The sequence below is a fragment of the Aulonocara stuartgranti genome, assembly GCF_965226115.1.
Source record: "Aulonocara stuartgranti genome assembly, chromosome: 12".
Taxonomy (NCBI): domain Eukaryota; kingdom Metazoa; phylum Chordata; class Actinopteri; order Cichliformes; family Cichlidae; genus Aulonocara; species Aulonocara stuartgranti.
The window spans coordinates 27090803-27107500 of record NC_138948.1 but is presented as its reverse complement, the minus strand read 5'-3'; the positions used below and the strand labels follow the sequence as shown (position 1 = coordinate 27107500).

General features: G+C 40.7%; 1 protein-coding gene and 1 long non-coding RNA gene across 4 annotated transcripts in view; one reads left to right on the top strand and one right to left on the bottom strand.

Moving 5' to 3' along the window:
* The window catches only part of zbtb34 (zinc finger and BTB domain containing 34), a 14440-nt gene extending 12479 nt beyond the window's left edge, over positions 1-1961 (bottom strand). The window contains exon 1 of one of the 3 annotated variants that reach the window (XM_082553332.1): positions 1598-1961. Coding sequence is in view for 1 of the 3 variants with exons in the window: in XM_082553330.1 (XP_082409456.1) it covers positions 1598-1615 (18 nt within the window). In the remaining 2 variants the exon portion in view is untranslated. The remainder of the gene's footprint in view (positions 1-1597) is intronic. The other 2 variants (XM_082553331.1, XM_082553330.1) reach the window with 2 other exon arrangements.
* Positions 381-11502, top strand: LOC309718265. Its single transcript, XR_014279933.1, has 3 exons — positions 381-1102; positions 10198-10323; positions 11376-11502. It is a non-coding gene; the product is annotated as an uncharacterized lncRNA (long non-coding RNA).
* Positions 11503-16698: the final 5196 nt, after the last annotated feature.

Sequence of the window (16698 nt, the reverse complement as noted above, 5' to 3'; positions counted from 1 at the left end):
AAGAACATCAACACAGTAACATTTATATAAAGAATTGAGAGATAAACATCACAAATCATGACAAAAACACAGTGGAGAAATTATTATTATTTTGAAATTTGCATGGCACTGTAATGTAACTGAAACAGACAAAATTACTACAGGCAGTCACTATATTGCCCCAATAATCTTCTAAATGACCAGGTTACAACACAGAGCTGTTTTAGCATATAACAATGTACACAGCTAACTCTCCTGCTAACTGTCTTGTGTTTCATAACGCAATATTGCTGCTTCTCCAAAACAGAAAGCAAAGCAAAAAAAAACAAAAAACAAAAGCGGACAGTTGGGCGGGTTTAAACCATATTGCCAACTCTTAACTGTATTAGTCCCACTCTGATCTAACATGACTCGTAATATATATGATATTACTACTGTTTTCCGATATAGTTATTAACGAATAACACAAGTTGGTGGTTTCTTTGTAAATTATCAACACATTTAAATGGAAAATATAAGACAACAGCAATAAGCACAAGTGCTTGGTGACAATGAACCCAGGTATTCCTTATAATGTGTCTGACAGCTCGCCATGATGTCTCTGCACTTTGCCCTTCACAGTTGTAACATCACTATGAGTTAGTAGGCACCGACTTTTCCAAAGAGCCCTGCTACATTGATATGTTCTTTAGTCTTTATGTTTAAAACCTGCCTTATGAAAACGAAATTAGATGCAGGCTACTATCTGATATGTAAAATAAATGGGGGACCGATGCCACCCTGGGAACGAACAATAGGGTTAAAAATAAATCGTACCGTTACAGCTAATTTGGTGCGTTAACTTATTATGAGCTCCCTTTACCTGTGTCACCCTGGTTTGTGCATGGGAGAATATTAGCATGCAGCGCCTATCTAACCGCACATGCATGTCTTTCCATTGCGGAGCCAATGCAGGGTGTCTCAAACTTTAATGCAAACGCTTCGTTGATAGTTACTGATTTGGGGGGGGGTCTACTCTGCGGAGCAGCTAATGTTAGCGCTAGCTTGACAATTTACAGCCACCGGCTTTCTGTTTACATCTCCCCTGCTTCTCACTTCTGCGGTATCTTCTAGTTAGATTAAGGTGGGTTACAAATTTGCTTCAGTTCACCGGGCCGAGACATCCAAAAGTATCAAGCACCGCTCAAGCAGTGGCTAACTAGCCACATTAGCTACCCTAGAATCGAGCTTTATTCCAGAAAAAAATACATAACTTTCAAAGAGACTTTATTCCTGTGTAAGCTAACGAGCTGAACACGTTTTCTGTGGCTTTAAAAAAGCTTGACACCCTCACACGATTTAACTAGGCAACAACGTCGAACACGGGCACAAACTATGTAGGCTGTCATATGAAAGCGGTATCATGCTAGTTAGCTTATGCTAACAGAACTAGCTTTAGGAGCAACCGCTCAGTTAGCGACCAGTGCTAGCTAGGAGCTAACGTTAACTAGCAATTAGTTGCTAGCGGTCGCGGGTAATAACTCCTCATTATTCACACTGCGAGAGCACAGAAGAGCCGACTTTACAAGCGTATTTATGGTCACCAGTCCATGCCAGATCTTAAGTCCACCAAACTCACCGTCTTGCAGATTAGCATTAAACGTTGTCCATTCCCTTCAGTGGTTCGCTAACGCTACAGCCAGGCCTCCCCCCCTCTCTAGTCCAGATGTGTCAGACAGTTGCTGCTGCAATTTTTTGCATCAACAGGAAGTGTTCTTTAGGCTCTTTACATTCATTCTATCAGCGTGGTTTGCAGCAGCCCCTCCCTTGCTTCATGTCAGCGTTGCATACTGTAACATCGTGTTCCCAGTATAGAACGTGATGGAGGACGCGCACAGGCGGAAAAATAAATGTAAAGTAACCCACAGTCGCGCTCTGATTGTTTTCTACAGATAACGTGGCTATACATTCTCTTATACGTCTACGCCCATAACGCGGCAGTGTACGTCAGATTCGCGTGCTTTCACTTTTGCTAAACTCTATAAATCTGTATTTTTTATCTCTATAATCTTGTAAATTTGGTAAAACTATCGTTTGCTTTATTGGAATCAAGTTATACCGGCACTTTCCAGCTGTGTAGAGACCCCCACCTCCCCCCTCCGCCCCCAAGATGCACACACACACACACACACACACACACATTTTATTGTTTAGTTTAGAAGCATAAGATTATTACCAAAACATCTGCATTATTACCAAGTGTCTTAAACTCTGACTCGTTTGATCAAACTGCTTCGACAGCTTTAGTCAACTCTGCGTTCATAAGAGTTGATAATATATGTATATATATTCTTACTTTATTATATTTTTCCAACGTGCTTTGTTAATACTTCTGGTAAATCTACGATAATCTGGCATTATACATTAAAAACCATTAATTCCCTTCTACCACAAAGGGGCGCCAGAGACTAAATTGATGAGACACAATCTCGACCTCTCACAGTGACGCGCAGCTTTCAAAACGTACATCGGGATAGCAAGGGAATCATCCAATTTAAACAATGACATTATTGTTAATAATAATAATAATAATAGTAAATTGCTAAACTGAATGTAAGTGATGTGCAAAAATGTAAATGTGTTTCTCTGGCTTTGAACCATGTGGTGAATGCCCATGGACGAGTGAGGAAAACACTGGAACTCAGCAGAATGAGGAAATGTTCTGTTTCATAAAGCCCAGTGTTGGCTCACATAGTAGAAATAAACATTGTTGGTCGTAATTCTACAATTAATTTAATAAATCGACCAATAATGACATAGTATAAAAGAATATCAGTGTAGGAGGAGTTTAGGTAAACACTATTTTAATTTGGCTCTCACTGAAATACTGATTTCTTCCCTGCTGTAATCTGTTTTATGTGCACTTAACGGTATTCAAAGAAGCCCCGCAAGTATATATATATATATAATTTTTGCATAAAAGCTTTGCTCATTTCATTTTATCTTTCATAACCCATTCATGTGTAAATATCAAATGTAACCTCCCCAGATGTTAATATTATTGCTCTTTGTATCAAACTTGATATGGTGTCTGTTTTTCTGTTGGTAAAAGGGACAAACACACCTGTCTTTGGTCTACTCTTAGAAAGACTTTCTATGCTCCTTGTGGTGGAGAGGAATGAATGTGCGCTGTGTGTGTTTCTTTCTCTCTTTCTTTTAAAGTGTGAGTGACAGGTTGGCAGCTCAGGTGAATATCTGACCTAATCTGTGTGCAGGTGGGTGATCGGCGTAGAGAAAGGAATCGCTTTGTCATTGCACGTGCTTCTTGTTAAACAAGTCACTCCTCTATCCTCGACCATGATTTGCTTTTTTTCCCCCATCTCTTTTTTTCCAGGAGCTTGATGCACAACTGAAGGTGCAGCCAAGGTATGGTGATTAGAGATGGTTTTGTTGATCCGCAGGAATGATCGTGGTATTGATAACATTTCAAACAAACTCATAATCAAAGGGTTTCCTGTTGGAGTTGTAATCTTTTCTGAAATGGGGCCTTTGTTAGCTCGGTGTCATTTGGTTGACCGGGAATTATTTGGTGGTAAGCTAATGGGGCTGGTTTTGAGTGGTGCAGCGCCAGGGGATCGTATAGGGGGCTCCAGGTGGTGTGGCCCGGGGCTCTGATGTGCTGCTCCTTTTTAATCCCAGATGACATTGCAAAATCCCCGAAGCCTGCCCCCTGTGTAAGACTGTATAGGAGCACAGAGCAGATGATTTGTTTAAGAAGCACATATCATGTATCAAACTGTGGAAATAAGGAGCTCCACTGTTTTATGTTAAGCCTGAGACCAGGTTATTACTTTATATTAAAGATAGGTATTTCTGTTCTTTTTTCGAAAGAGGGACATTTGTGCGATTTCGCTCATAAAGCATCATAATCCATGGTTTTGCTTCATCGATTATATTTGATCAAAATTTGAGCTTTTAATTGGAAAATTGTATTTATTTATTTATTTTTCGCAATTATGATCATTTCGCACCAAACAGGTTGTTAGTTGATGTTGAATAAGTAGCCCAATTTTCAAGCTTAACATGAATAACACATTGTCCTTTATGTGTGCCAAGAGTCCCAGAATACCTTGGCTGTCGGTGCTGGTGAGAACAATGGTCTCCCAGTCCTCCTGTCCAGAAATAGTCTATAGCTCACTGATGGAGAACATATTTCCCAATAGCAGGTGTCTTAGCCATTCAGTGCTTGATCCTCACCATGACTGTAAATGAAAGGGCCAGCCCGTCCAGGTGCGGGAGCACCCCTTGGTCCCTCTCAGGTTTCTCCTTGATGGAGGAGCTGTTTGTGGAAGACTGGGCAAGGTAAATATTGACATTATACTATGTGCATTGCTATTAAAATGCATTTATTATCCACTTTAGAATATGCAGTTGTGTGCATAAGGGTAATTTACTAAATTAGGGTAATGACACTAATTGTTATACTGTGCATAGTTCATTTCTTTTTAATAATCGCGAGTCTTCTTACAAAAGATAGTGTGTGCAATGACTACACTTTAGTCTATTTTGGACAAACTGTTGAAGCAACCTAAATTAAAATTGTCTTGTGCTTAGCGGTCACTATTAAGCCAAACACAGTATAATCTTATGAAATATTCATATAGCACATTGATAGTCAGTTTGACATATCTTTATTTCATTTTAAGGATCAGCTGGACTCCAACCAAAGCCATTCAAGGCAAACCTTCAAACGCTAGAAGAGTTTTAGCAGTTAGTCCACTGCGAGGATAATGAGCTCTCAGATGTGTCATGTATTTGCCTGAGAAATTAAGCCAATTTGTGGAAATGGTGGCCTGGGGTTGGGGGAATACAGAGTGGCTTGTAAAGATGAGTGATATCTGGCACAGCATGAAGAGAATGAGAGGTGTGCTGCCCGGTGCTTAGCTCAAATGAAAGCTCTGATTAGTGGAGCAAAGATCAAAATGACAGAGCGGTGGAGGCTTCAGCTGGGCCTTTGTTATTGATAAGTCTGTCATCTCCGCTGATATTGGAGCAGTAATGGCAGCTGATGATTAGGCCACTCCTGAGCTATTAACTACATTTCTTATCCTTTTACTGGGGCCCAAGAGAGCCCGCTCGAGAGACAAAGGCCTCCTTTATGAAGCTGGCTTCTTAAACGGCGTCCACCTGACCTAAAAGGCACAACTGTTACGTCTTTCTGCCAGGCCAAAGAAGTCGGGGACGAGATACATGTCAGAGGTCGCGGTGCGCTGCTGTTTGAAATGAAGGGGTTCTGAGTGAGTAAGCTGCTGAAAGAGGGCTGCAGCGAAATTACAGAAAATTGGCTGTTTTGTCAACATTTCATCAGAAGATTTACAGAAAGCTGACCCCGACCCTTTCTCTCCCCCCGCCACGTCTTTCACAAGGCTAAGGAGATTGAGTGGGTCGGAATTGACTGACAAACAAATCTCTTCTTTATTTCTTTCTCGCTTTCTCTTTCCCTTTCTAGAAGTGATATTCAATATGATCTCTTTTTAATGATCCTAAGTGGCTGAAATTACATATCCTCAACACATATTGTTGAGGTTGTTCTCATACCAGCGCACACTAAGGGCATAAAAAGTAATTATCAAAATGGCTTAATTCTCCGGTGAAAAGAGAAATACGCCATTTATTTTGTGTTATTATACCATAGTGTACGAAGATCAAGTACGTCCTTTTTAATATTTCTGTTTATGTGATGGTACATCGCGACTGTGTCGGTGATAATTATCATGTGTGGCCTGGGAATAATAAGAAAGGCAATATTTTTTTAACTTGGCTTGCCAGAGTGCACTAGATTGGTGATTCCAAGCCAGGGGTACTTGTACTCCAGTGGTTTTAAAGGTGAGACAGGGAGGACATGGAAAATGAAGAAGAAGAAGTTCAACTAGTACTTAAAAAAAAGACAAAGCATTAAACACACGTAAAAAACACAAAAATCAGACAAAAGTATGGCAAAGTAAGGCGAGAGAGCTACTTAAACAACTGAAAGTTGGTATATATAGCATAACGTGCAGAGATAAAGGCGGTGAATACATTATTGAGGATAAATTGATCAGCTAAAGATGGTAAAAAACAGTTAAGTAAGATTTTTAAAGGGCAAGTAGCTTAATATAGCTTCAGGAGAGATAAATAAATAGTTTAGAATAGCTAAAAGTAGAGGTAAGCAGTTGATCTTCAATGCTTGTTTAGCTTCTCCCGATCAAAATGCAGTCAAAGCATTACTGTATAACAATAATAACTTATATAACAGTTTACACAGCCAGTTTAAATGTTTGGAACGTGACAGGTGGTGTCAGTGCAATGGTATCTGACTTAATATCATAGTCCTCTGGTCTGGACAAAAGTTTTTTGGGAGGGGGGGTTACTACGCTGCATACAAGCTTGTTTTGGGCATAGCGTTTCTGTCTTCAGCTGCGTGCTTTGTCTCCGACCTCAGCTCAGTCTGCTCTCTGTCTTTGGTATTCCTCTACAAAGGCCAACAGGAATCCTAGGCTTGTTGATTTAGCCCCCAGTGGCCGGAGGCAAAGCATCTTTCATTAACGTCTAAAACCTCAGGAATGAGATACTGGCCTCGTGATAAGATCTGGTAATGCAGTAACATGGAATTATGGAAGAAGAAAATTGCCATTTTGTATATAAGCACCTGTGATCTCCCACGAAAGCTCGTTGGGTTCCCCGGCTTGGTTCAGTCCCAGGAGAGAAGACGGTCCTGGAACTCAATCTGTCCAACAGAGGAGAGATTTTCAGGCTGAAGGCCTGGAGCAATGGAAGGTGCTACTGTCTGCTGAGAGGTCAGTGCACAGGACCAGACAGTGAACCTGTGTGCCTGTCAGAGAATATCACTCTCAGGAGAAATACCCCCGGTGTTCATGGTTCTGTTTGTGGTCAGCAAATGTTTTAAGGTCAGTACAAAAGCATTTATGAGATCCTCTGGAGATATCACGTGCTGCTTAGCAATAAGTGTGGAAAATCAAAGAGCTGCAGTGAGAATATGGGAGTTCTTGTTTTCTTCATTGCACTTAAAAAGGTATGTCAAAGTCACCGCTTTGAGAAAGACATTTCTTTATCTGGGCCTCTATCAAGAGAAATGTCAGGCACAATAGAGTTATGTGGCATTCTGACATTTCAAAGGAGTTACATACCCTTATACCACAGAGCTGAGGTCAGATTCAGAGTACTTGGAGCCTGAGTGCAGTGCAGGTGTTCTGCTGGCAGCAAACGGCCTGAAGGACAAGAAAAACCTCTCCCTTCACTCTTGAGCCTCCTTCATCCTTACAGTTTGTGACACTGTTCACATGGCAATCACAGTGATGAAGTATTTTAGGATCTTTGGTTTGTAAACTTGGCATGTAGATAATGTTGGTCACTTACACATGATTGCAATTACAAAAAAAAATATTAGAAGCTAAGCCAGTAATTTCATCATTCCCACAGGGCTTTTGCTGTGAAAGGCTCATCTGATTTTCCCATGCTTTCCAAAGCCATGACCACAACCGTAACTCTGAATGTGGAGCTGTCGTAATATAAAAACAAGGCTGCTATAATGAGTTGAGCTGTAGACAGATCAAGTGGAGGGAAGAGGCTAGAAGGAAGCTAGAGGAAAGTCTTATTGTGGCAGAACTGATGTGTTTTTGTCTTCTCTGGATAGTTTCTTCATCACCTCTTTAAATTTTAAAGCATTTGGCATGCAGCCTGTGGCAGGTTCTCTTGAGGAAGCAGGAAAGCAATGAGGGTCAATGGTGCCATATATCTTAGACTGTCCACTTTGGAATCTGACATGGACACTTGAGATATGCATATTTAATAGAACGTTCAAGTCGACGTGTCTTGAATGGCCAAGTCAAATGCTTTTCATATAAAGAGAACTGTTGCTAGATGTTAACAAGTGAACACAAACTTCTCTATAAGCTGGAGAGACATATCGTCAAACGGTCTTTATTCTGTGTCTTCCTGTAATGCAAAATAGATAAAATGGCACATACGTCCCACCTGTAGGTCTTTTGAAGGGCTCGAGGGGGGAAAAAGAGCTAACAGCCATGTTTTTGCACCTCATTCCACTGCAATGCAATAAGTGATGTAACCTGTGAGACTCACAATATAACCAGCTCTCTCAGAAATCTGTCTGTCCATCATGACTTCACTTTACTGAATTAATGCAAACTCTGGCAATACTAATGTTTTATATATCAAGACAAAAACTGAAACGCTTAAACATGTGAAAAATCTAATCAGTAGCTTGTAGAAGCATCTTCCAGCAATATCTTAAAGTACCTTGAAATAGTTGTTTTATGTAGATTTGATCAGTCTCAGCATTGTGGAAGGACGACATTGAGGTTTCCAGGCAATTGGAAACACGTTATATAACAGCTGTATCACAAACTTGCATTTGCCTCTAGAATACTTTGGTATACAGGGAAGTTTACGGTTGATCCAATTGGCTGCAAGGTGCCCAGGTCCTGCAAAACAAATCCAAATCATCAGCCCACCACCACTGTGCTTTAGTTTAGTTTAGTTGGTCTGAGGTGTTGGGTTGTGCTGTTATGCTGTGTGAAGTTCTCACTAAATGTTGTTCTGTGCCCAAACATGTCCGATTTGCCACAGCGGGGTTTATTTTTGTTTGTTTTGCTTTTTTGAAAAGAAAGGGATTTCTCCCAACAACCCTTCCAAACAAGCCCTACTTGTTCAGTCTTTATCTAATACTGTTATCTAGTACTTTCCTGAACTTTAACATTTAACATGCTAACTGAGGCATGTCAGGTACTGTCCCCTGAGGGGAAGACTGGCAACTGTTTTGAATGTTTTTCACATGTGGACCTCAAATTCTTGGAAATTGCTTCTCTAAGATCATTCCTCCTTAGCATTGCAATACAGATGGTCACATTTCCCAATCATTAGTTAATCACATGCATTTGATTATCAGCACTTGGCTGTTACTTACTCTCTTATATCCTATGGAAGTTTTTCCAGACACCGTTTCTGAACTTAAACACAGAGTGTGATAGGTCATGTGTTCTTGTCCACCTCAGGTTGCTTTTACAGTATTTAATTTTAAGACTTGTTGATCATTTGATTATTTTTATTAAGTCTTGACACATAAAAAAAAATGACTCCGTGCAATCTTTTAGAGGTGTTATTTTGTAGCCAACACAGCAGGTTTACCATGAATGATCTTAAACAAATCTCCTTTGATTGCTGTTCCATCGGTTCCCCAAAACAGCACCAAAAAAAAAAAAAAAAATACAGTGCCATCATTTTGGCTTCGTGCAATTAGCCATCCATTTAATTACTGGGCCTTTTTGTGGTTAAAACATTTGACACAACCACCATTTGCACTTGTAGATAAAGTGAAGCAATTAAGCTCCATTCCGAAGTCTGAAACTAATCTATAGTTAAGGAGAAAAAGGGGAAAACACTAAGCATATATAATGTAAACAGTTTCTGGCAACAGAGCAGGGTATAAGTTCAAGACAATATTTGGAGGCTAGAAGACTGACAGTAATTTAATTAGACAGGAATCCTCACTCGTTCCGTGGGTCAAAGTTATCCATGTTAATCAGCAGAGACCGGAGACATATAAGCTGCTGGTTTCCTGCTGGGGCTTCTCTGTCTGAATGTGTGCTCGTACCAGACTTTGCATTTAATATAGAAACTTGTGTTAATACAAACTGACCATTAAAAATGTAGATGCCATTAATTTGCTGTTATATATGGTTATTTTTAGGTTTTTTTTTTTTTTGGTATATTACATTTAGCAACATACCAAAAGGAAAGCAAAAAATTATACATAAAGGTTTTTTTTTTTTACCTATGTGGTGTTTTGATAGATTAATAGATAAAAAGGATTTTATGATAACACAAATCATGAAGACTGCAGCTCTTCCTTTGTGAACCATTTTCACAAGGTTTCAGATCTATTTTGTGTTTATGTTGGTAATCTCTCATCCAGCTCTCCAGTACACCTAAATTTGTTGTTTGTTTGTATTTTTTATTTTTATTTTTTGCCATGTGTCACAACCCTGAACACAACTTGGTTGGACCCTTTCTATTACCTGTTTCAGTCTCAGCATTTTTGTTATTTTCACAGACTGAAAGCTGATTTTCTGACTAAACCCAAGTTTTGAGGATGATAACATTTGCTATTCAGTGTTTTTAAAAAAACATCTTAAGAACTGCAGCTTTTCCTTTGTGTTTCAGGACATGTTTTATGAATACACTCAGAGAGAAAGCAAGGGTGAATATGAAGATTGTATTTCAAATGGATTTCTGAACAGTCCAGTGAGCTGCATCCGCAGAGTGAGCTGTGATCCTCGGAGTGCCAGAGTAAGAATGTGGCTGTCGTCTGGACACTTTGCACCCTGGGAGATGTCTGCAGAAAGCAATAACTTCAACCAGGCTGCTGTCAGCTTGGCCAGAAGCAAATGATCTAATGTCTGAAAAAAAGGTCAACCAGCGTATCAATTATTTAGATAAGCCAGTGTGAGTGGAGATGGGTATGGATAGTTTGATATTAGGAAAATAATTAACTGGAGTGTTCTGATTGTGATGATCCCAATTACGCCAACAATTAGTTCTACCTGTCTAGGGGAAACCTGCCTGCACAAAGAACAGGTGCAAATTGCTATAGTCAAAAGGAGTGAACACAGACACACACGGAGAGGACCAGAGCCAGAGCTGTCATCCTGCCTTTCAGGATGAAGTGGGGGATTAGGGTGGAGGTGAAAGCATGCTGAGGACCACGGTGACAGCGAATGAAAAACTCCAAAACTCCTGTGGAATTCACAGCAAAACTTTTGGTGTTGCCACCAGAGCGCTGGATCTTTCTCTGAAGTATTTTTGCCAGATAAAAACAAAAAAATCCCACAAATTAAATCTCAAAATGTCTTTTGCAATGATTGAATGAATCCTACCACAAAGAAACTGATATTTCTGATATATACTTTTCAAAGTACCCCCTGGGAGCATAACAAATTGATGACAATCTCTCTGTTTTGATCCGTTATAAAACATGTGCAGTGTGTGTCAGAGTGGAGGAACCCAGCACAACACCATCCAGGACTCTGACAACACTGATATTAATACCCAGAAAATGATGCCTTACAAATTACACCTTGTATTTGGCATATTCTCGCATGCAGCTGTGTGTGTGTGTGTGTGTGTGTCATACTCCTTTCTGCTGGTGTTACGGCTATGCAGGAATGCACTTTCCAGTGTGTTTTCCTTCCCTGCCAGCTTTTAGCTGTGGTGGTCCCGCGGCACCAGCCATTCGTCCTTCCACAGACACGCAGACTAGGCCAGCTCGGGCTCAGGTATCTCCACTAACCTCCCCTTTGTCCCACTTTAAAAAAGACTCTTTTGTCTGCCTTTTTCTGCAGGTCATTGTGAGGAGCGCTTCTTAGTGTCAGCTTTAATTCACACTGTAACCCTAGCCGTGATGACTCCCAACTATCCACACTGCCTGCCTGGCATTTAGCTATTCCGTGGAGAGCTGAGGCTGCATCAACCGATCCCCCCACACACACAATTCCCCCCACCCTCCACCCTATAACTGCACCCAAGAGACAACTTGCAAACTTTGTTCCTTAAATATTTAAATGCCCCTTTAATTGGCATCTGTCAAACCTCGGATCAAACTCCAAGAAAATCCTGGTGTTGCTTTTTTGTCTTCTCCCCATTTTTGTCTTTAAATGTTAGAATACAACAGAAAGCTACCCCCCTTTATGTTCAGTGGTGTAGATTTATGCCTTTAAATGACACTAAGGGGGCACGGCTCAGCAGTGTATATTGACAGTATTTTTATAACCTCTGACCTTAGCATGAACCGCAGTCAGAAAAACGGTTACATTAAAGGGTCTTGGAGTCCATTCTTCAAACAACAAAGCCATGTGAAGGGATTTGTCCACTGGATAATGTAAAAATGAACAACGCAGAAGGAAATGCACCAAAAAAATAACACTGGTATTTTTCTCTTTGGAGCTTAACCTAAGATCCCAGCTGGGGAGATCCAGCTCCAGGCTCTGTCTGCCTGCCTACCCTTGAAGAGGAGAAGAAACAACAAGAGGAAAGGAAGAAAAAAGAGAGAGAGAGAGGCTCATGTTAAAACAGCAAACATCATAACCTGATATCAACACTCAGCTGGGGTTCGCTTTGCTTCTGCAGTCTCAGTTTTTCTCTCTTAGGAGGGTGCAGTCTATAAGGGCTTCCTCAAACTATCTTCATGGCTAAAAATAAACCCTCATATACAGTACGCTGGTGTCAGGAGTTTAACAAGTTTTCTGGGGAAAATGTGCACATTTTTCTGTATCAGATTACATATTCAGATTAGGACGTCAGACGATAGGGTGGGTTTATGTACAAGGTGTTTTTGAGAAGAGGATAATAGGCGTTTTACTTAAAAACATTATCTTCAAAACTGCAATTGCCTTCGCTGAATGAATGCAGCCTCATGCAAGCCAGTCAGCTGACCCTGAATCAACCGCTGCAATGGATATGTAGCTTAGAAAATACATTTTATACCAGTGCAATACATTTGAGACTATAACTGAAGACAAGAATAAAAAACAACTTTATTTTGTCTTCTGTTGAAATAATACATTTTGGTCAGTAGAAGGAGACGATGTCTTATTTATGTTTTTTCCAGTTACAGAATCGATACAATTAGTCAATTCCAATCATATGAGTGCATCTAATTTTAATCTCATCCTAAGTATACTAGAATTCAAATAATGTTCTCATTTTCGTCATTGTCATCAAATCTCAAGGCAAATTTTGAACTGTTCTTTCTTTCCTTAAGTTTCCCACCACGTATGTCACGCCCAGCTCCAAGTTTGTCCTTTTTGTTTTCAGTTTGTAAAAGCCAGTTCCAAATATAGACTGTGTCACACATTGTAATAATAATTGCTCGTCATTAGAAAATTAATAGTTAAGTAACTCTTTAGTAAATAGTTACTGTTAGCAAAGAACGAAATTACATGGACTTATCGTTAATTATGTTGGAATTTTTTTCTTTGACCTATATAGCACAGTTGTGTGTAACCGTTTCCACTCACAATGAAGGTTATTATTTATTTTTGGTTATCATTTATTTTTCCATGCATTTCCCCATTCCTCCATCCACCCACCTCCAGCAGCTAATCAGAATTTTACACACCCATACTTCACGTAATTTCAACTTGGACTTCCTTGTTTGTCTTGTTTTCCTCTCAACTCTGTATTATCTCTGTGTTAAAGCCATCGCTGGTCCATAGCTATCACCTCAAAACAAAAACAAACAAACCAAAAAGTTATTTTTTTTAAATATTAGTTTGTTTAATAAATATTTGTTTTATGAATTATAGCCTATATTATGTATGGTATCATAATACACCATCTGTAAACATGATAACTACTGTTGCACGAAGTTGTTAATGAGCACCAAATATGGCTTTGGTGTTTGGTCTTATTAATAATTAGTGGATACCAAAGCTGTTGGAACCTACAGATATGTACAAAGTTTCCTTGTTCAGTCCAGTCCTGTGATACACATACCTAAGAAAGTAGTTTTGGTGCCTGAAGCCAACCAACAAGCAGGCGAAAATGAATGTAAATAAGAAGTGAAACCAAAAGTCATGTGACAAACTCATTCATCACTGATTATTTATGGCAACTCCACCTGCCAATTAGAAGCTCTTTAAAACACAAGTTACAAGTTTTTTTTTTAATATCCACATAAATGTTTATAGATGGATTACACTGTCATGTTTAACCATCTGAAAATTTAAACTTATAAACTAAATATTACCATTTTTAATCATGTAGTTGTTTATTAATGTAAAAAGAACATGAATTTATTGAGCTGGTTAGTTTTATACCATAGCGATAATGTCACTGGCTCAAATTATACAATGGCCATGTCAGGCCGCTATATACAAAATACTTAGTAGGATCAACTACTTGCTGGTTTTGGTCTGTTGAGGATGTGAACATGCGTGTCAGGATGTGTCACTAGCGATGGGTCTTACCTTTGACTGGGTAAGAACAGGAAAATCAATGACATGGATTATTGCAAGTTGCTAAAAGATCGCTGAAACAGTGTAGAAAAACATTTGCTGTGATCTCTTTTCTTAATTTCAGTGTGATTTACACACAGATGAAACATAACTACAAGATCATAACTAATTCAAGTGTGTACCACAAATGTAGAATTTTTAAAAAGAAGAGAATAAAGCTTTGACTAAGATGGTAGAGTTAGAGATTCCAGTGAGTCACCGCAGTAAGGTAGATTCTCCCCTCTGACGGGCGACGGTAGAGTCTCTCTCTGCTGGGGCGGCTGTGGGATGGAGCGGAGGCTTGTGGGAGCTCGTCTCGGCCCAGTTCCCCCGCTCAGCTCACATTCTCTGGGTGAACCCGTGTCCTGGGGCCAGTTGGGCAGCACAGGCTCATGTCTCAAGTCCTCACAGTTCACTGGGCCCTTTAAAGTGAGCACACCCACCAGGGGCCCTAAAGACTACAAAAACTACAAACACTCGGCTGGCCAAGCTCACTGAGACACACAGATGCACACTTGCATGCATACATGCACACACACACCAACTGTTAACAGCCCATTTATCTTCAATACAATGGAGAGACAATAACAAAGACAAAGATATTATCTGCCTCGGCTGTTAGTTCCACTGGACAGGAATTTTGGCCCTTTCCGTCACAAAATGTACGACATAAATGAAGTATTAGCTTTTATTTATCAGATTTTTTTTCCCAGAGAAAAGATATAGATCCTCCGATGGTTTTGGGAGGACAAAGTCAAAGAGCAGATCAGTTTTCAGACATGGCACACTCCGGTGAGCATACGCGCCAAGATCAAAGCTACCCCTTTGCCTACCGCAGTGCATCCCCAACAGATCTGACAAAGTGTCCCCATTGTGTGACCCCCCACCCCCACCCCCCCGACCCATTACTGATAAAGAATTGCTTCCAGAACCGCCCCCTCGGAGGCCGAACCGGTCCTGCGTGGAGCTGCAGTTCGTGCTCTGAGGGGAGCTGCGGCACGCTGATGAACACACACGATATGACATGTCAACTTTCATGCAGTAAGACAGCATCAAAGAGGCTAGGAGCGACGTGAGGCTTTTCTTTGGCATCGACGAATTCCTTCAAGAATCTGACTACACCAGAAAACTTCACCAGCTGTTCTAATTACTCAATTTTTTCATGGGATTATTACAAGAGTATGTTTGAGCATTTCGGAAAAAGAACAGTTGCTGGGTTTGGCAAGTTCCTTCCAGTTGTTTGGTGTTTTTACTGAAGCAGGACTTCACATGACTTGGTTTCCTTCCTTGCTTAAAATAAAAATATTGCAGTCAGGTGAATTACACAATCAAACGTGACATTTCCTTCAATTGATTTGGTTTGTTTGGGGATCGCTTGTATTTGGAGAAATAGGCAAATATGTGCACACACCCACGCCACGCACACCTGAGCATTTACACTTACACATTGTGCTGGCTTGCTCTGCCACGTCCACAGCCTCAGGCATGTTCTCGGTCCCTCCCTCCCTCGTAATTACTTTGGTGATCAAGGTCAGAGCAGTAGTAAAGCACACTAACCCTTTAACCTTCTGTGAACTCTCCCATTAGTCTACCTTGGAAGCCGATGCGTGGTTTCAAACACTGTCGCCCACGATGAGCCAGTGAATTAGTCTTGGCATGAATCTAAGAGACAGGTCTAAAGGATTGCCGGTGTCTCTGCGTGAATCCGACGCTGCTGAAGAGACAGCAAGAACGAGAGGGGGTCAAAAATGCAGTGTTATCAAACACCCCCACCTTCCTCACCGAATCCCCTGCCTGGGCTCACAGAGAAAGGACAGACTCCCATAACGCGCCACGCCGTTCTGCCAGCCCTCGGGGCTCCTCCAGAACAGCTCAGGAATTCAGATTTGGGGTTCGACGAGGTCTACAGCTGGGAGGAGAATTTCTACCATCCTCCTTCTCACCCTCCTATTGTCTGGCAGTGGCATCCCAGTGTTCCCTGTCTGGCTCAGTTGTTCTCACAGCTCGCTGTTTTGATATTAGTTTTGCTCAAGGGCAAGGGTCAGCCAGGCTGTGACATCCGAGTTTGACGGGAAATGAATTGCAAACAGTGATCACGATAAAGGTGAAAATTTAAACTGGGATCGACTGTGACAGAAAAAACAGAGGAGAAGAAGAGAGCTGTTGTTACTAGCAGATACGCTAATGATAATGATATCGCCACTGCAGTTATTAATAATAATCCTGGCAATTAATATGTTTGTGTGTGTGTGTGTGGGTGTGTGTGTGTGTAGGTGGTCCAACAGACATCCTGACATCATTATCATCATCACTGTGTCCTACAGTGTCACAGTGGTCCAATGCCAAGCTTTGGAAGCCCACAACTTCACTGGAGGCTGATAAGAGGACTAAATGATAAGTCCAGGGGGCTGCCATCTTTTTACGTCCTCATCCAGTTTTGCTGCATGCAGTACACAGACTATTTTCCAGGGGGCAGTATTGAACTAAGAGAGAACCACACTGGTGACTGTTGAGGCAGCAGAGACACTACTTCTGAGGGTGAACACAAGGTTTAAGGCAAATAATCAAACTCTTATTGATAACTCTGTGACATGGATAAAAAAAAAACATTTATATGGATTGAGCAGCTGAATGAAGTCTAAAACTCAATTTGGAACATGATCATCATTTC